Genomic DNA, 20,846 nt, shown 5'->3' on the forward strand with positions numbered 1-20,846 from the left:
TTTTTTATTTTTTTCCAAACATATAAATTACATCCTTTCGGAACAGAACATTGATCCGGTCATCACTTTGTTCAATTTTTAACAAAATCTTTAACAAAATTTTATCTATACTATTTTGCCATAGCACTTATTTCTAAATCTTATTATCACATATTCAACTAGTACCATCTTAAAAAAAAACCCTAACACATATTTACTTAATCAAAAGAATTACCCTTTTATTAACCCCTTCTTTTTTTAAAAAATTGATTTATATGCCGCCTTCTCCGGAGACTCAGGGCGGCTTACAATGCGTTAAGCAATAGCCTTCATACTTTTCTATATTTATACAAAGTCAGCTTATTGCCCCCACAAACTGGGTCCTCATTTAACCTACCTTAGAAAGGATGGAAGGCTGAGTCAACCTTGAGCCTGGCAAGGCTCAAGGTTGAATTCTTGATTAATTGAATTGAATTCTTAATTCAATTAATAACTCATAATACAATTCTTACCCCAAATCCTCACTATTAACAATACAGTTCAAACATATTTATATATCATTATACTCATTAAATCTTTATTCCATTATTACTCTTTATCAAATTTAAATCTTATCTTTTTATAAGATAAACAAGATATATAAATGGTATGGTTTGATACATAGAATTTAGGATGATTGGGAAATTGGGTTAAAAAGCATTATTTGAACTCAGAACTATGTTTAAATTGCTATATTTCTAAAATTAAAAAGATACCATTCTTTAAAAACAATAAAAATGACCTCCAACAAAGCAAACCAACCAAGCAAGCTTCTCTTTCTCCTAATTTATTGTTTTTAATGACTGGCGTATTTAGATGAGGAAAAACGCACCAGGGAACCACATCGCCCCCCCTCCACCCCCCTTATTCCCGCCACAAGCGCCTCTGAGGCGAAGCGGCTCCGCTCGGAGTCTCCACCGCCACAGCCACCAACGCGCTCCTGTCACGGGGCGGCCGCTCCACTGCGCCTGCCCAGCTCCTCCTGCGGGCCCCCCCTCGTGACGCCCGTCACGTGTGTTTTCCGTCCCTCCCGCAGAGCTCGCCGGTTTCCTCGCGCTCGTTCCGCCTCCGCTGCGATTCGGGCCGGTCGCGGCTCCTTTACGCCAGCTGCGCTTCGGGCGGTAGGTAGAGGGGTTTTTTTTTTTCCGGTCGGTTCGTCCATAGCGGCCGCTCGGCCGAGGAAGCGGGTCACGGAGTGGAGGGAAGCCCTCGACCTCGGTCGCCTCGGGGAAAGCAGGAAGCGAGCGGGGAAGCTTCTCTTCCGCGGGTTGGGAAATGCATCGCGGGCACGAGCCCGTTGGCGAGGGCAGAGCTTTCTTGGCCCGCAGCAGAGGCCGTGGGATAGGTTGGACTACAGCTCCCATCATTCCCCACCAGCCAGGACTCTTTAAAGCAGTGTTTCTCAACCTTGGTAGCTTGAAGATGGGTGGACTTCAACTCCCAGAATCCCCCAGCCAGCAGCGCTGGCTGGGGGATTCTGGGAGTTGAAGTCCACCCATCTTCAAGCTACCAAGGTTGAGAAACACTGCTTTAAACACTTGGAGAGGGGCTGGATGGGGAAAAAAAGGCTGCTGTGGATCATCCGACCATGGAATGACTAGGTGGCTCAGTGGCTTAAGACACTGAGCTTGTCGATCAGAAAGGTCGGCAGTTCGGCGGTTCGAATCCCTAGTACAGGTCTCCTGCGTGTGAGCAAGGGGTTGGACTAGATGACCTCCAAGGTCCCTTCCAACTCTGTTACTGTTACTGAATCTCTCTCTCCATTGTCGCGTCTCTTGGCCTTTGCACATCTTCCTGTGCTATGGCCGGCTCAGCCGGGGCTGGAAAGTTGACCCCTAACGGGTCGTGTTTGGGTCGAGGTTGGGTGGCTTCAAGTAGAGAAATTCCGGCCGCAGGGCTGGTGTGGCTTCCCTGTGTGTAATATTTGCGCATGGTAAACTGTTCCCAGTGAATTCTGGCTAAGACTCTCTTGCCCCCACTAAGGTCATCTTTAATTTCATGAAATATGCAATGGTCTCCCAGGGCATCGAAGATGAACTCAGTTCTTGGTTGACCAACCTTGAATCCTGCATTTTATTGAATCGCAATATGGGGAATGGTACATCTGAAATGTTTGGTGGGAGAGAGGGAGCTTTCTAATCTTGTCCACAGCCTGGGATATCTTGGTCTCTCAAACCAAGTCCTGATTAGGCCTGAGCCTCTTTTTCTTCTGAAGCTGCACAAGGTCAGGCTGGTGCTACAGGTTTAAAGCAGGATGGCTTGGTTCTGTCACCTTGTCACTTGGATCGGGATGGCTTGGTTGGTAGTTGCAGAGAAGAGCAACTAAGACGGTTAAGGCCCTGGAGACTAAAACGTATGAAGAACGTTTGAATTGGGTATGACTGGTCTAGAGAAAAGAAGGACTAGGGGTGACATGATAACAGTGTTCCAGTATTTGAGGGGCTGCCAAAAAGAGGACGGGGGTCAACTTATTTTCCAAAGCACCAGAAGGGAAGATAAGAAATGATGGAAACTATAATCAAGGAGAGAAGCAACCTGAAATTAAGGAGAAACTTCCTAATAGTGAGAACAATAACCAGTGGAACAGCTTGCGGTCAGAAGTTGTGGGTGCTTCATCACAAGAGGATTTTAAGAGGAGACTAGATAGTCATTTGTCTGATATGGTTATAGGGTCTCCTGTTTGAGCAGGGGGTTGGACTAGAAGACCTCCAAGGTCCCTTCCAGCTCTATTCTGATTGACTGCTTATCTTGGATGGTCTGAAATATACTGCAAACTGATACGATAATGCCTTTTGTTAAGTGGGTGTACTCACACATTTTTTGTATAAATAAATTATTTCTCCTCTCATTTTGTTGATTTGATTAATTTACTTAGTCACCTGCATTATTTATTGAGCTCTGGAAACTCAAGGCAATGTGCATGGGTATTGTGAGGTAAATCCTTTATTCTTCCTTGGATATTGTGATTTCTATAAACGTTAATGATATTTTAATCAGGGCAGCAATAATTAATATTAGCTAGATTAGAAAATCATTTGGAAGGATGAAGTGGAATATAGAGTCCAGTATTTATGTGCGGATTCCCAGTAATCTCACCAATTTGCTTAGGTTATTTTATGGTTCTAAATTTCTAGAATTAAGACAGAAAAAATAAATCTGCATATTGTCTTTGCACTAGAATAATAATGACTCTCTGTTACAGCTTCCTCTTTTCAAAGAATTGGGCTGGGCAATTTAGAGTTCTCTGGCAGTGATTCCCATTCTTCTCCTTTTTTAGAATTATAGTTCCTTAAATAATAGCAATGATAATACAGTTTAATTCTTGAAATGGTTTCAGTAGTATATTTTCATTGATGTATTGTTATATTAATATGGTTTCAGTAGTATATTTCCATTGGGGGGGAAAAAAAGGAAATCAACCCTTCAATTGCTGAACAAAATTAGATTAGAATTCTTTATTAGTCAAGTGTGATTGGAAACACAAGGAATTTGTCTTTGGTGCATATGCTCTCAGTGTACATAAAAAGAAAATATACATTTGTTAATTATATAGAAAAAAAATGGAGTCTAGAAAAAAACTGGTGCTGATGGCTCAAAATGTGATAATCCACATGAATTTCAGGATAATAGCATTTTTAGCAAATGTGAAAAATTGCACAATCAAGGAAAACTTTCCTTGAGAATTCCTGCCATTTAAAGACAATGGAGAATTTAAACCTATGCGTTCAAAATGAATATTGTTGTTTAGTTGAATATTTTCTTCTTAACTCCCCATCTAAAAAATTCACTCTATTTTCCAAAATAATCATTGCAGTAACGTGACCAAAATGACAGAGTTCTGGCTGATTTCTGCTCCTGGGGAGAAGACATGTCAGCAGACGTGGGAGAAGTTATGTGCTGCAACTATAAAAAATAATAACCTGTCCATCAATGCAAAATTTAACATTCCAGATTTAAAGGTATAGCTGAGTTTTTTTTCTGTTCAAAATGTTACTGTTTAACTTCGTATTGCAATTTAAATTAAGGGGTTTTTAAGATAATAGTATGGATAGATCACATTCATTTTGATAAAGTATATTATACAGCTATAGTAATTTATATTGAAGATATTAATTGTAAATTATTATTTAACTCACAAAGTGCAAGTAGGCAGTACTGTAGAGCTATCTTATTGGGCTGTGTAATGCTTTGTATTTGATTTGGGAACTAATCAAATACAAAGAACTGGTATAAAAATTGCAGATGTGGCACTTGTCATTCATTATAGCAGCGACGTCTCTTTCCAAGATTGTGGTGTTGCTGTAGAGAAAGTTGAAGCTTGAGAGCATTACACAAGTTCAATACCAGTAAAGAGTTCCTTTATTTTCTAAAAATAATATAATTTATCTCCCTGGTTACTGTCATATGTATAACATCCATACATGTAATCAAAGCTATTTGCTCTGACCAATTCAGCAATTCAACTTTTAACTATACACACATACTATGTTTACATTGCATGTTGTGCATTATACAATACAAGAGAACAGTTCTATGCTTAGAGCTGAACATATTACATACATAGCTGTCTATATAATTCAGTAGTGTTTAACTTAGTGTTGGCGAACCTTTTCAGCACCGAATGCTGAAATGGGAGTGCGGGCGGGGGGGTGAGCACTAGAAACCACAAGAGCAGTTTCCCGGCGCGCGCAACAGGCAATGGTTGCCCAGAGAGATGGCTCTGTCTGCCACTTCCAGCACGCTTGCCATAGGTTCACCATCATGGGTCTAACTCAGAAGGTTCCAGAATTTGAGACAAGTATTTCTTACAGCCTTGCTTCCAGAGTTAGCAATGGAACCACTGACCTTTTGTTGATACACTATGTGCTTCTCCCATCTGGTTTGCATTAATGAGCACTGGATTTTACTAATATATGAAATAGCATTTTTATCCTGTATGAAATTGTTTTAAATTTGATGAAAGTTTTCAGTGAAGTAATTTTTATTATGTTGGATTTAGGCATAGTAATAAAAAAATCTGTAGGTTGCCAGCTGCTACACATTTTTGAAACTGAATCCTATTGTACTGAATAAGAACTTGCTTATGATAAAATGCATAGCCTTCTCTTTTGGCTCAGTTTCTTTTCTGTTTATATTTTTGCATTTTTTTCTAAATAATTCTTTCCTTTCTTAGGTTGGCACTCTCGATGTCTTAGTTGGTTTATCTGATGAGCTGGCTAAACTGGATACCTTTGTGGAAGGGTAATCACTACTTTTTCATATATCTGCACTTTATACCTTCTGTATAGTTATTCTGTGTCAAACTCAGTATGACATTCTAGCCGCTGTTGTTTTAGTTAGTTAGTTAGTTAACCAGTTAGTGACAGTAAATATTCCTCCAGGTTATACTGGTAGTCCTTGATTTATGACCACAATTGGAATCAGAATTTCTTAATAAGGCATCGTTAAGTGATTTGCACCTAATGTTTTCCCACGGGTATACAGTAAATCACTGCAGTTGTTAAGTGAATCACACGGACATTAAGTGAATCCAGCTTCCCACATTGACCATTTGTTGGAAGCTGGCTGGGAAGACCATCGTATGATCCCGGGACTCTGCTACCATTGTAAATACATGTTGGTTGCCAAGTGCCCAAATTTTGAACACTTGACCTTTGGGATGCTATGACAGCCGTAAATGCAGAGATCAGTCATAAGTCGCTTCTTAAAGTGCCATTGTAACTTTGAATGGTTGCTAAACAAATGTTTGCAGGTCGTGGACTACCTGTACAGTCAAATAATATATTTAATAATATCTCATGATTTGTACTTTGACACTAGGATTGGAAACAGTTTCAAATGAAAATTTCTGATGCTTGTTTGAAGTGAAAGGTAGCAGAGTTATTTGAGTACAGTGTTAATTTGGAGAATCGAGGAAGTTACTGAAAACTTTCTAGTTTATCAATATGCCAACTTGAAATGTTTGCAGTTTTGTTAACAGACTAACATTTCTGTGCCTGAGGCTGTCTCTTGCACTAGAAGTTTCAACTGATATGTTTAGGATTCAGTCAACTGTAGGAAGTGAAAACAGAATGCATAAATGGATTAAATATTGTTTAAGAGGGGGATAGTAGAACTGAAGAAAGAACAGACATATTTATTGGGACAGACAGCAGTTCTTAATAATAAACACTATCTGACATATTTTAAACTATGGACCTTAGAAGAACATAACAAGCAGCTTCAGCCAAGTTAGACTACTAGGGCCATCTAGTGGCATGTCTTCATAGTGACTGGGAATATCTCTCCTGCAGTGATCCCCAACCTGGGTGGCCCGAAGGACCGGTTTTGTGGAAGACAATTTTTCCACGACCGGGGAAGGGATGGTTTTCCATGCAGTCTAGATCCCATGCATGCGCAGATAAAACTTTGCTCACTCACCTGCTGCTTGCATGGTCTGGTTCCTAACAGACCACGGACTGGTACCGGTCGGTGGCCCAGTGGTTGTGGACTCCTGTTCTCCTAGATATCAGACAGAGATGCCAGGAATTAAACTGGGAGGGTGATTGTCTTTTGTAATGCAAAGAAAAAAAACAGTAAATATATATATTCTTTAAGATATAAATCTTAAATCTTCCCCATTCTGGTCTTCAGTGTTGTCAAGAAGGTGGCACAATATATGGCTGATGTGTTAGAAGACAGTAAAGATAAAGTTCAGGAAAACCTTCTGGCCAATGGAGGTAAATTTTGTCTTGCTACTACAATGTATTTGAATACTGAGGGTTGAATATATAGAAGACTATCCTTCAATTCTTATGTAGAAAATAAATCGGTTCAATTGTTGTGTGGAAAATAAGTTTTGAAAGAAATATTTTTGTATAAAAGCAACACAAACATAATAAAACAGTCTTTATTAAATCTTGTGTTTGCAGTGTCATAAAGAGAATCCTAGTTCATAAAAAAAATAAAATAAAGTGTCATAAAGAAAATCCTAGGGGCGCAGTGGCTAAAGAAGCTGAGCTTGTCGATCGAAAGGTCGGCAGTTCAGCGGTTTGAATCCCTAGTGCCACGTAACGGGGTGAGCTCCTGTTACTTGTCCCAGCTTCTACCAACCTAGCAGTTCGAAGGCACGTAAAAAATGCAAGTAGAAAAATAGGGACCACCTTTGGTGGGAAGGTAACAGCGTTCCGTGCACCTTCGGTGTTTAGTCATGCTGGCCACATGACCATGGAGATGTCTTTGGACAGCACTAGCTCTTCAGCTTTGAAACGGAGATGAGCACCACCCCCTAAAGTCGGGAACGACTAGCACATATGTGCGAGGGGAACCTTTACTTTTACCTTTAAAGAGAATCCTGAGAGTCAGTTTGGTATAGTAGTTAAAACAGACTAGAAACCAGGAGACTTTTCTGCCTTGGGTACAAAGCCAATTGGGGGACCTCTCAGCCCTGGGAAGGAGGCAATGGCAATGTACTTTTGAAAAACATCATCAAGAAAACTGCAAAGACTTGTCCAGACAATCTCTGAGACTTAGACATGATTGAACAGAAGAAAAGGAAAGAAATGTATAATATGGAAGTAATATAATATGGAAATAATTTAAAGCATATAATGCTAATTCAGTTTTTCCTCATACCTCATAGAGGAAGCATCCCTGAACACAATATATTTGGTTAGATATGTATTCTCCATGATACAATTCAGAATAGATCTTCAGAATTCACCAAACTAATTTCTAAAAAGTACAGTGCCAATATGATAATCAAAAGTCAAAAAGGACTTTTGTCTTTAATTAGACAAAGCTAAAACTATAAAACTATAGATGAGGCAAATTCTTCCATTCTCTCTACATAGACATAATAAGAATTTTTCCTCGTTACTTCTATGGTAATCTATATATATCAGTGTTTCTCAACCTTGGTAGCTTGAAGTCCACCCATCTTCAAGCTTCCAAGGTTGAGAAACACTGATATATATAAAAGCCAAATACCACTCACTCATCATGAAATCTCCACAACCGTAAAGCCTACAAACCTGAAATTTGGCACATATGTTCCTCTTGGCTTCTAGGTGCTCGCTAAGAAAGGATTTTTCGAAATGACCATCAGAACATTAGTATTTCATATACAGTATTATATTCACACACACTGATGCTAAGGAGTTAAACGTTCTACTCCCCCTCCCCACCTGAAAAGAACTCTGTTCCAACTGCCAGTTGCCTTATATTAACACGCTCCGATGCTACGGAGTTACACATTCTACATTAAGTTTCAGACTTTAAGTGTCAATTTATCATGCCTGATCACATAGTTTCATAGCGAAGCACAGTGTCCAGTTAGTATACTCTAATTGTATGCAAAAATTCTTGTGTGTATCAAAAATGCTCTTTAAGGTGGTTACATTGTATTCTGTTCCATCTTTATTTTAAGTAATTATTTCTTAAATGTATTTAAGATCCTCATATTTTTTGGTAGGATGTATGAGTTTGCTTATTTAGCTCAATATTTAATCATTTTTGCCCAGTTGATTTGATCACCTACATAACAAGATTCCAGTGGGATATGGCCAAGTATCCAATCAAACAGTCTCTGAAGAATATTTCAGAAATAATTGCTAAGGTAAGATTATACACATAAAAGACTATGGAGCTAATTATTAATACAAAATGACTATTTTTTATTACATAACTTATGTACCATAAAATGAAAATATTTTACATATTCAGGATTATTTTTTTTCCAAAATACTTATATCACATATAAATTTGCATAATTTTCCTGGGAGTAAATGCTATTGAAATATTTAAAAATGTATAGATCTTTGGTATGAATTTTAGTACTTATTATTTTGTTCAGTTTTTCTATAGATGTGTGTTCATTTGCCTAATTAAATATATATAATTTTATATTGCTGTGCTACCTCAGATGATTAGTTATTTCATTTTTTGCTAACTATTCTCCCTTCTGTTAGATGTGAGATTTTAAAACTGCAGTACTTACCACCAGACATGTGCAAGATCTTGGGATTTGGGGAATGGAGAATTCTGAAAAAATCCAGAATGTTCTGTAGCCCCTCTGTATTTTGTCAATCTGCTAAATTGATCAGGAAGCAGAGAAACAGAATATTGAAGTGTCCTGAGGAAGACTCCATTCCTGAACCCCGTACTGCAGTTCATGAATGGAATCCTGTTTGCTAAAACAGTGAAAATTGCATGACGATTTTCAATGTAATTTTTACTGAAATAATTTGGCCTTGTTTCTTAAATATATATCTAATATGTAGATTTTTGAGGTACAAAAGCTTTTTTCAGAGTGATACCCTCAAAGTACACTTAAAACTTTGACAATGTGTGTTTCCATTGATAAGAGTTTTAATCCAGAAACATCAAGTGGGTAAACTTGTTGCAAGGAAACACTGCAACTGGTTTGTTGCTTCTGTCTGACAATAGTTTTCTGTAGACATTAAAGTAGAAAAAAATCATAAAATACAAAAGGTTTTGAGCATAATACTTCTTTTTTTTAATTACAGACTGCTCAAAAGCATATTTCCTGGTAATATTTCCTGGTTCATTTCTAAAAACCAGAATCAATGAAGTTCAATCTATTAATTTGAGTGCTTTGTCTCATTTTTTCCTGTTTATTCTTTCCCTTTTTATTTGGCTGCTTGCAATTAGTTTTAGGTTTTATAGACATATTTAATTTGGGTGTGTCCTTACTTCTAAGACACAGGTCCTAATTAGTTTGTTTTGTTTTTTTCCTCAAAGGGAGTGACTCAGATTGATAATGATCTAAAGGCAAGGGCATCTGCATACAACAGCCTAAAAGGCAACCTTCAGAACTTGGAAAGGAAGAATGCGTGAGTTGTCATCTTGTTTTGTAAGATTGTCTCAGAGCTGGGTGATCAATTTGATACATATTCAAATTCTTGAAATAATGCACATGTGGAGGAAACTATTCTGCCTCTTGAATTTTAAAACACAAGTTCTGAATAGGAATGCAACCTTGTATACATAGATGGTAAAGGAGCATTACATGTTGTGTTTGCTTTATAGAATGTCTTTTAACCTCACTAACCTCATTGTAATCAAATCTAATCAAATGGAAGTATAAAGATCTGTTGAGTTTCCCAGCATGTACTATAGAAAGTGTTACATCAATAATGTTAATTTCCCAAAAGAGAGAAAAAGGGAGATCTGTGGAAAGTTTCACTCTCCACCTGAATCGCACTTGTGTCATAAGCACTGGGCACTTCCAGGTTGAACTCCACATGAATGAATAGTACTTATATTCATTTAAAGATTGAAGTAGAACACTCACTTCCTCATCTTCTTCTTCTACTTTGACAGGGGAAGTTTGCTAACAAGAAGTTTGGCTGAAATTGTGAAGAAAGATGACTTTGTACTTGATTCTGAGTACTTAATTACATTGTTAGTAGTTGTACCAAAGTAAGTCAATATTTTCTTTCCTAAAAAGACAAGAAAAGTCCAAGAGGAGAAAGAGTTTTTTGTTCATTGAAAGATTTAAATGAAGTTGTCACATATATAAATGAAAGGCATATATGAAAATGTGGTACATCTTTTAAAAATAGTAGATTGCCCCCAATTTCAACAGATGGACTTTGAAAGGATTTATATGATCTTAAGAGAAACTATAGTACAGTGATGGCTAACCTTTTCCGGACCGAGTGCCCAATGCGCGCCCGAACCCCCAAAATGCAATTCGCGCGCGGGCCCCTGCATGCACCCCGCACATGCGCATGCAGCTCCCCATATACACCCTACCCCACGCATGTGCATGTGGCCCCCGCATATCCCTCATGCATGGACGCATGCCCCCTGCATACGCCCCACCCCCACAATTGCACGGCAGAGACCCAAAGATCAGCTGGCCGGTGGGAGGCGCATGCGGAATGGAGCTGAACTGGGGCGACAGCTCACATGCCATCAGAGAGGGCGCTGCATGCCACCTCTAACACACATGCCACCTCTGGCACACATGCCATAAGTTCCCCATCACGGCTATAGTACATGTAGTCAACACTTAGTGACTATAATTGGGACTGACAATTCCATCTGTAAGCAACATAGTCATTAAGTGAATTATGTGATCGTGGCTGACTTACGTCACTTTCACTTTGATTGTTAAGCCAATCACCAGTAACTGTTAAGCACGATGTCACATGCCTTGACTTGTGACTTATTGCCAGCTTCCTCATTGACTGTTTGTTGGAAGCCAGCTGTGAAGGTTGCAATTGGTGATGGTATGACCATAGGGATGTGGTGAATATCTTACGTTCAAGGATCAATTATAATCCTACTTTCCCAATACTGTCATGAGTTGGAACAATTGCTAAATGGGGTGGTCATTATCTTTAACCAAGGACTATTCATATAGAGCAATCTTTTAATTAATCATATAGTTCCATATAAATTGAAAATATCTTAATAAAATATACATCCTTAAATAAGTCAAGTAAAATCATCTCAAAGTGCAATTTCACTTACTGAGCTGCTTAACTCGTTTAGCTGCTAGTTTGTAGAATTTACCAAAATCAGTCTGAATTTTGCTTCTTAGAACTTTATTATCTTGTCTAACTCTACATTTTACCTAGTAATTTCAGTAAAATATCGGTAATTCTAATAATGAGATTGTTTCTTTTGTAATAATAGTGTAATCAAAGTATATTGTACTAGTGTTCTAGCGGAATTGTTAGAAGAATACTAATGGTGTTCATTTTTTTAAACAAATTGAACATTTCTATTAAAACAGTGTTACTTTAGAAAAACACATTTTAAAGCTAATAAGAAACCTAGACAGAAATAAGATATTGCAGATTTTATTTATTTATCATATTTTTGAACCACAAAATAGCTGTTAATATAATTAGTGCTTTTTTTAATTAAAAAAATGTAATCTTAAAAGGAGTTCAACTAGTTTCAGTAACATTTCACAGGTTTTCCTTAACAGTAGAAAAAGAAACGTTTTCATTGAGAATATTACATTGGTGTGTGTATATGGCAAGAGAAATCAGGGAGCATGAAACTTCCAATATATAAATAACAAATGAAAGTGTTTCCTATCCCTGCAAACTCTTTTAGCACACCAAAGCCCTTTTCAAAGGAGGGGCATGTATCAAAACAATAGTCATGCAGTTTTGATGAACAATTGATGAAATTTTATGGCTGGAAATGAAAACAGAGTCTAGAACATGTAAAAAACAGCTTTTTGGAAACTCATTAGTATATGCAAAAAGTTATAAATACAGTGGAGTAAAGGACTTGATTCTGTCCTACACACCTGTGTTAAGACTGGGAATTATTGCTTTTTTTATTTCAGGATGAATTACACTGATTGGATGAAGCAGTATGAAACTTTGACAGATATGATAGTCCCTCGATCCACCAAGTAATCTTTCACTTTTCATATCTTTTTAATATACTTGATTCTTGGAGCAATAGATTGGAGTACAAATCAAAATGGACTGAATATATGTTTTAAAGATTCCATGTGTACAATAGTCTAAATATTTCTTCTCCCTAAAAATTTTCCTCTCTGTTATTTGATTTTGAATTGAATTTTTCTACCCAAACCATACCTTGCAGAACCAATGCTAGTTCTCTGTACTCAAATACGCTTGTGTGGAGGCTTTTTGTTCTCTGTTGATGTGTAGCTTGATCTGTGAAATTATTTTGCTTTACCACAATGCCCCCCCAACCATTGTGCTAAACTATGGTTTGTTGAATAAAATATAATCTGAAGTATAGCAATAGCAATAACACTTAGATTTATATACTGCTTCACAGTGCTTTACAACCCTCTCTTAAGTGGTTTTTAGAGTCAGCATATTGCCCTCAACAATCTGGGTCCTCATTGAAATGACCTCGGAAGGATTGAAGGCTGAGTCAACCTTGAGCCTGGTGGGAATCGAATTGCTGAATCACTGGCAGCTGGCAGTCAGCAGAAGTAGCCTACAGTACTGCATTCTAACCATTGCACCGCCACAGTTCTTTAGAGTATATATTAACTCTAAACACAAATTACACAAAACCCAAAACAGCCAAATCATCACATAATTAATGCAGTCCATCAACCTAGTTATGATCTCAATTGTTCTAGATGATAGCAGTCTATCATTTGCCAGAGGGAAGAGGGCATCGATTTGTTCTCCATATTCTCCACCTGAGGGTAGTACAAGAAGCAATGAGTGGAAGCTCAGAAGGAGATTCAGTCCAAAAAAGATTACACAATCATTTGTCTGAGTGATTTGAAGACTCCTGTCTTAGGCAGGGAATTGGACTACAAGACCTCTAGGATCCCTTCCAACTATATGATTCTAAATGGCTTTGGTAATATTCTTTATTGGATAAAATATATTGGTGAAATAGTACCGAATTGCACAGAATTTTGTGAATGCAGATCAAGAAGAACTCACTCTAACCATTTCCCCAAAATCATGTATTTCAATTCATGCTTTTCATTCAGTAAATGGGGCTACCAAAAGCACTTTTGTGTTGGACACTTAGATTGGCACTGAGTATTTTCTGAAATAATGAAGTTTGTGTAGCCATTGTTTGTTGGGAAGAATGGGCTTCTTGTGTAAAATACACTGTCTTATGGTACTTCTGTTAAAAGGATAGCGTAGTAGGTGAACTGCAGTTACTATTCTCCAATCGAACCATACTGCCTTAAACATATTATTGTAAACTAAATGTTACAATATAATACAAAACTCTAAATCAATTTACCAGTTTTGAATTACAACTTCAGTTTTTATTCCAGTTTGTGGCTTCATTAAAGCTTTTCGTCTTATGGACCCTCGCATCTTTTATTTTGCAGCGTTCTTTCTGAGGATCAGGATAATTATCTCTGTAACGTCACTTTATTCAGGAAGGCAGTGGATGAGTTCAAACATAAAGCAAGAGAAAACAAGTAAGTGCAACCCTGCTTTATTTTCTTGTTAAGGAATAGCTGCACAGAAATTTACAAATTGCACTTCTTTCCCTGTACAGATTCATGGTCCGTGACTTTCAGTATAATGAAGAAGAATTGAAGGCAGACAAAGAGGAAATGAACCGGCTGTCTACTGATAAGAAAAAACAGTTTGTAAGTTCAGTGATATTTTTGCATTAAATACAGAAGTAACTTTTCAGAATTGGTAGTTTTATTGCTGATGTTCTTTTTAGGTTTTTTCACATAAGCATGGTACAACGACTGGTTAACAAATAAGCTCTGTTACAGTAATTACTAAATGTTAAAAAAAAAGTATTTAACAAGAAGTACCAAGAAGCTATAGTTTAGGTGTAGTACTCAATCCCATTTTTGTTCAGGGTTATTTTTCCATCAGGGAATTATAGTTGACCTACAAAACATAGAATGAATGATGCAAGGGCACAATGGCAAATGAGGAAATGAGTTTAGATATTAAATGCCAGATGTGTTCTTTTCTAAGTGCTAAAAGAACATGTAGGTATTATTTAAGAACTATTATTCATAATCTTTTGCAGTTTGTGGTGAATTTTTAGAATAGTTTATTAAATGATGAATCCGTGAATGTCTAGGAAAGAATACGTTGATTACTAAGAAGCAACTTGACTTTATCAAGAATCAGGTCATCTTTCTCATTTTAAATAGAATTATAGTCAAGTAGATAACAAGAATAGCACTTTTTAGCAAAGCATTTTACTAGCTTTCTAACAGATCCTTACTGACAATTTCTTAAGCCATTGAGTTGGACAGTACTGTTCTAGATTGCTAAAAAAAAATAAAAATTCTGATTTTGGCTGCTAAACAAGTTCTGACAAGGATAACTATCATCATTACAGTAAGTGTTTGATTTACAACCACAGCTGGGCCCAAAGTTTCTGTTTCTAAGCAAAACAGTTGTTATGTGAATTTTGCCCCATTTTATGATCTTTCTTGCCACAGTTGTTAAGTGAATCACTGCAATTGTTAACGTTAGTAACACAGTTATTAAGTGAATCCGGCTTCTCAATTGACTTTGCTTGTCAGAAGATTGCAAAAGGGGATCACATCATCGTGGGACACTGGTCGTCATAAACTCATGCCAGTTGTCAAGCGTCTAAATTTTGGTCACATGACCACAGGGATGAGGACGATCGCAAATGTGAGAAACGTTCATAAGTAATTTTTTTCAGTTGAGCAAAATGGTTGTAAATTGAGGACTACCTGTATGAGGGTTCTTTATTTTCCAAGGCTGAGACACACTTTAGTATAGCAGATAATTGTATGCAATGCTTAATTGTGGCACACACCTATAAACTGTTGCTCTGGGTTAACTTCACCCTCTTTGGAATTACTAGTTGATGTAGCCATGCATATAAGTCTTTAATGCTCAAATCTTAAAGTTTGTAAAATAGGAAATACAACATCTGCTCCCTCCAAATGTTCTTACACTTGTTGGGATTAAAAGATAAAGGTTCCCCTTGCACATATGTGCTAGTCATTTCAGACTCTAGGGGGTGGTGCTCATCTCCGTTTCTAAGCCAAAGAGTCAGCGCTGTCCAAAGACGTCTCCGTGGTCATGTGGCCGGCATGACTAAACGCCAAAGGAGCACAGAACGCTGTTACCTTCCCACCAAAGGTGGTCCCTATTTTTCTACTTGCATTTTTTACATGCTTTTGAACTGCTAGGTTGGCAGAAGCTGAGACAAGTAACGGGAGCTCACCCCATTATGCGGCACTAGGGATTCGAAATGCTGAATTGCTGACCTTTCAATCAACAAGCTCAGCATGTTAGCCACTGAACCACCACGTCCCTTGTTGGGATTAGGTGCTGCCTAAGTGTGGTTACTCCTTTACTGTTCCAGGCCAAGATATGCTGCTTGCCATAGTTTGTAATTCTGGCAATTGACTGATAGCCCTCTTGCCTCCCTATAACAGTTGCCAATTTCCAGATATCGCTTACTGCTTCCTTGTCTGCTTCCTGTCTTCTTACCTTCTTTTCTGCCACACACCCACATATACACTTAATCCTAGAGTTCTTTTGTAAGCGAAGGGCCTGTGCTTTCTGTGCACATCTGCACGTTCTTGAAAATATCAGGGTGTGGCTTAATTAGCCAAACAGCTAAAACACTTGAATGGATGCTTGTGAATAAACTGATTGGAATGATTGAATAAGCACATGTCATCTCATGTTTTGACTATTAGAATCTTTTGGGAAAAGGCATGAGCTGAACTGAGCCTTGGGGAGGTTCTGCACCAGCTGGAGCCTCCGAGTGCTCCTCAGGGGGAGCCCCATGTAGAGAGCGTTGCAGTAGTTCAGGCGTGACGTGACCAAGGCACTTTGGCCACCAGATGAGAAGAGAGTATTCATTGGAAAAGACCCTGATGTTAGGAAAGATGGAAGGCAAAAGGAGAAGGGGACAGCAGAGGATGAGCTGGTTAGATATTGTCATCAACGCAATGAACATGAATTTAGGCAAACTAAGGGAGCCAATGGAGGACAGGGGGGCCTGGCATGCTATGATCCATGGGGTTGCAAAGAGTTGGATATGAGTTAGCGACTGAACAACAACAATAGAAGTCAGAAGCAATATTCAAAATAACTCTGGCAATTTTAAATATAAATTTATGCATCTTGGTACAAATAATACAAATACAAGGTAGGGAAGACCTGGGTTGATAGAGATATGATTAGTATCTTAATCAATACAAATTGGATTTGATGCAACATTGTGTTTTTTTAAAGAAAAAGCTAATAGTCATAGGCTATAATAAGAAGAAGAATATCCAGGCCATGAAAAATGTATTAAACTATTTTGCACAGAGAAATTACAAAATATACTGACTGGGATGTTGAGAATTCTGCAAGTGAAGTCCTTTGAGGAGCAGGTGACTTATTTATGCAGAAGGAAAAATTAAGAGGACATATAATAATCTTCAAGTACTTGAAAGATTGTTGCATAGGAGATAACAACAGATTCCTAAGATTACATCTGAAACCAGTGATCAGAAATGGCAAGAAAGTAAATATTGTTTTCAGCCAAACATTACAAGAAATGTTCTAACAACTTAGTTGTTTGAGAGTATTAATAGTGATGGACACTAACGCTAACAATTCTTCATGTGAGATGAATGATATGCTATCAGGGATACTTGCATCCTGCATTGCCAAGAATCTGATTCTGTGCAGGATTATTCAGTTGAGATGAGGTGATGTTCAGTTTCACTAGTCCTAAAATAGATACTGCAGTGTTTGATGTTGTTAAATATTTGAGTTCTGAATAATAAAGTGGCAAAGTATAAATGCTTAAAATATTAAATACATTGACTGTGCTTAATTAGTTCAATTATTTTGATATGTTCTGGCCTATTATTTGAAAGAAGTGTATAACTACAGTTTTGCGCACTCACATACACATTTTAAATATTCAAGAAAAAGTCTTCTAATGTTTACAGTGTCTGCTTGCTTTTCTCTGTTTAATCACAGGGGCCTCTGGTCCGGTGGCTAAAAGTGAATTTCAGTGAAGCTTTTATTGCATGGATTCATGTGAAAGCCCTAAGAGTCTTTGTTGAATCTGTTCTAAGGTATTTATCTTTGTTGCCAAATACAGTTATCTGTTCCTTCAGGAATTACACAACAATTTTATAATCTCAGTTTAGTAATTCTTGGTAGATGAATTCCTTTTTAAAAGTACCAAACTCCGTAGATGAAATGAATTCTCTAATAAAAAAAACTTTGCAAGTCACATCTACTGTATATAAATAAGAATGATATAAGCCCCTCACTATCTGAACTCATACAGTTCATCTTAGCTTAATGCAATTGTGAGAGGAGAATTAGTAACTTCTGCTTCAGGCATAGAATACTGCAGTTTAGTACGTCATCCTAGCTATTACCCAGTTAGCCAATTTTATAATCTGCGATTTCATTATGCAGCAAAAGATTTAATTTCTATTTCTATAACCATCCCAAAACAAGTGACTTGGTGGCATACATCTGGGAGGTGTACATCATTTTAAAATGATTGTCTGAATAAGTCCTTAACCAGTTACATCAGCAATCTCCAACCTTTTGGGTACCAGGGACCAGTTCTGTGGAATATATACATAACATAGATACATACTTACATATATGGATGGTATAGTGTACTTACGTTATAGTACTCCAAACAATGCATTGAAAATATGTCTTAAATTGAAAGGGGAGAAATTTGAACCCAACACTAAAAAAAAATTGTGTCAGATATAATGATGTCAGTGATGAATGTTCTTCTTTCTGTCTGCCTCCCCCTCCACAAGTTAATTAGCTTTTGCAAAAAATGTCATTTATTTAGGTATGGCTTGCCAGTTAATTTCCAGGCTATGCTCCTTCAACCCAACAAGAGAACAATGAAGAAATTGAGAGAGATCCTCTATGATTTGTACAAACATCTTGATAGTAGTGCTGCAGCAATCATTGATGTAAGTAGTCTATACCATAATGAGGTTACCTATAGGTTTTGCCATAACTTTGAGTAGATTTTTTTCTGATTTCATATTGTTGAAAGGGATCACAGAATCCAATTCCCTGCCCAATGCAGACATCCAGATTAAAACATTAAGATAATGTTTTAAGATAATGTCTGTCTAGCCTCAGACCCAGCTTCAAGTATGAAAAGGTAGTGCTGAGATTCCTTTGATTTGAATTTTTATATATGTGAGACAAAGATGCAACCATTAATTTTGGGGGCTAAATTAACCCTATAATTAATATTTTTTAAAATTTTCAGGCAACCATGGATATTCCAGGTTTGAATCTCAGTCAGCAAGAATACTATCCTTACGTGTACTACAAGATAGACTGCAACTTGCTTGACTTCAAGTAGCTTCTTTCTGAACCTAGTGATCCTCTCATAGTGTTGATGTACAAGCAAAAAAGGTTGAAGAATGTCGCTCCTAAATCTCTCATAAACCCGTGCTTGCTTCTTTCTCCCTTTGCATAGGAGAACAATCCCCTTGGTGGTTGATCCCTTGACATTTTCTTTTTAAAGAGAAATGTAATTATTGTTTTTAATAGATCAGGTATGTAATTGTATATTGAGAGAATCAAGAGTGTATTTATAAATAGTCCTTTATTTAAAGAGTAAGAAACAAAAAGAGGTCATTCCGCTTTCATGCCATGCCTCATCAAGACCTTGTTTATACGACAAGATAGTGGGGAAACATGCCATCGTTCACTGTGTTTTTCATAGATGTGCTATAAACATTGTAATTGAATTGTGATGTAAAATATGTGCAGACTGATATTCAGTCGATGCTTTCTGAATGTTTTAAGTTTACAAGATACTAAGCACTGCATCCACCTAAGAAAATAAAAACACCTGTACAATTGTCTTGCCTTTGTACTTTGTTCTTATAGGCCACTGTAAAAATGTATAGGGAGAATTTCATGGGATATGAGTCACAAGCAGTCACATTTACACTGGTCATACTGAAACTTATGGCCCCACTTTCCCCCCATAAACCTGGTTTAAATATAGAATAGAATAGAATTTTTTATTGGCCAAGTGTGATTGGACACACAAGGAATTTGTCTTGGTGAATATGCTCTCAGTGTATATAAAAAGAAAAGATACGTTCATCAAGAATCATAAGGTACAACACTTAAATGATAGTCATAAGGTACAAATAAGCAATCAGGAAACAATATCAATATAAATCGTAAGGATACAAGCAACAAAATTACAGTCATACAGTCATGTATGGGTGGAGATGGGTGGTGGGAATAATGAGAAGATTAATAGTAGTGCAGACTTAGTAAATAATTTGACAGTGTTGAGGGAATTATTTGTTTAGCAGAGTGATGGCATTCGGGAAAAAAAACTGTTCTTGTGTCTAGTTGTTCTTGTGTGCAGTGCTCTATAGCGTCGTTTTGAGGATAGGAGTTGAAACAGTTTATGTCCAGGATGTGAGGGGTCTAAATATTTTCACAGTCCTCTGACAGTATACAGGTCCTCAATGGAAGGCAGATTGGTAGCAATTATTTTTTCTGCAGTTCTAATTATCCTCTGAAGTCTGTACAAAGATTGAACACAATATTGTACAAAGGCAAGGGTGTCATCACGTGATGTATCACAACTTTTTCCCCCTTCGCTAAATCGGGCATGGCCAGCGTGTGACGCATATGGCCCACGGGCCATGAGTTTGACACCCCTGTACTAAGGTATGGGTTGTTTCAGTATGCATTAAATAAATCATTGTTTACTCTTTACGCTGAGATACAAATCATGATGTACAAGTTGCCAGGGCTGTCTTTACAGATGTGATATATGCATGCATACAAAAGCTTTAAAAATGGGAATCGTGAGAAGGTAACATGCAGCAGCCCATCTTGACCGTTGATTGGTTGATCACATTAGCTTTATATTCAGATAGTCATGGGGATTGCTGTGCAATTAGAGTACTATGTTTCCAGTGCACTAGGGGGCACCCCTGTGCCATTTTAAAATAAACATGGTAAATGGTATTTCAGGGTTTTAGTACATGAAAAACACAACACTAGAAACTTCCTCATGTTTCTATACCATTCTTTTTCTGCCTTTCGCTAAAATAGAAAGCATAGGTCTACAGCTAATAAGAATACTTTGCTCAGCTACAAGTAGTGCTTGTAGCTGAGCTACAGTGCTTTTGAAACATGCTGTAGAATGAAAAGTTCAGAAATTGTTAAAAGGCAAAATATCTGAATATACTCTGACAATTGCCACAAACATATTACATATACATAGTGTAAATTACTACCATTAAAGACTCTATTGTGAAGGATCAATAGCCTGGTTAAGCCCCACAGAGAAAGCAAAATAAATTGACTTGATAGATAAAATTTAAAACTACACAAAATCCTGAGAAATGA

At 37.3% G+C, this 20,846-nt stretch overlaps 1 protein-coding gene across 1 annotated transcript; it reads left to right on the forward strand.

Annotated features, from left to right (window-relative positions):
- The first annotated feature begins 992 nt into the window (after nt 1-992).
- ATP6V1C1 (ATPase H+ transporting V1 subunit C1) lies at nt 993-19,327 on the forward strand. The gene is made up of 13 exons (XM_034422142.2): nt 993-1,139; nt 3,833-3,977; nt 5,192-5,259; nt 6,652-6,737; nt 8,520-8,614; nt 9,760-9,851; nt 10,342-10,440; nt 12,332-12,400; nt 13,832-13,924; nt 14,005-14,098; nt 17,445-17,542; nt 18,292-18,418; nt 18,727-19,327. The coding sequence occupies exons 2-13, from the start codon at nt 3,846-3,848 to the stop codon at nt 18,820-18,822; spliced, it is 1,149 nt and encodes a 382-aa protein (XP_034278033.1). The 5' UTR covers nt 993-1,139; nt 3,833-3,845; the 3' UTR covers nt 18,823-19,327.
- The last annotated feature ends 1,519 nt before the right edge of the window (nt 19,328-20,846 follow it).

This window comes from Pantherophis guttatus, chromosome 3 (assembly GCF_059756535.1).
Source record: "Pantherophis guttatus breed Tessera chromosome 3, ASM5975653v1, whole genome shotgun sequence".
Taxonomy (NCBI): Eukaryota; Metazoa; Chordata; class Lepidosauria; order Squamata; family Colubridae; genus Pantherophis; species Pantherophis guttatus.

Excerpts from the sequence above, each read along its gene's own strand:
- ATP6V1C1 (XM_034422142.2), top strand. The coding sequence starts at position 3,846 with ATGACAGAGTTCTGGCTGATTTCTGCTCCTGGGGAGAAGACATGTCAG. Across the intron at positions 5,260-6,651 it reads CTGGATACCTTTGTGGAAGG|TGTTGTCAAGAAGGTGGCAC; the intron begins GTAATCACTACT and ends TCTGGTCTTCAG. Across the intron at positions 12,401-13,831 it reads ATAGTCCCTCGATCCACCAA|CGTTCTTTCTGAGGATCAGG; the intron begins GTAATCTTTCAC and ends TTTATTTTGCAG.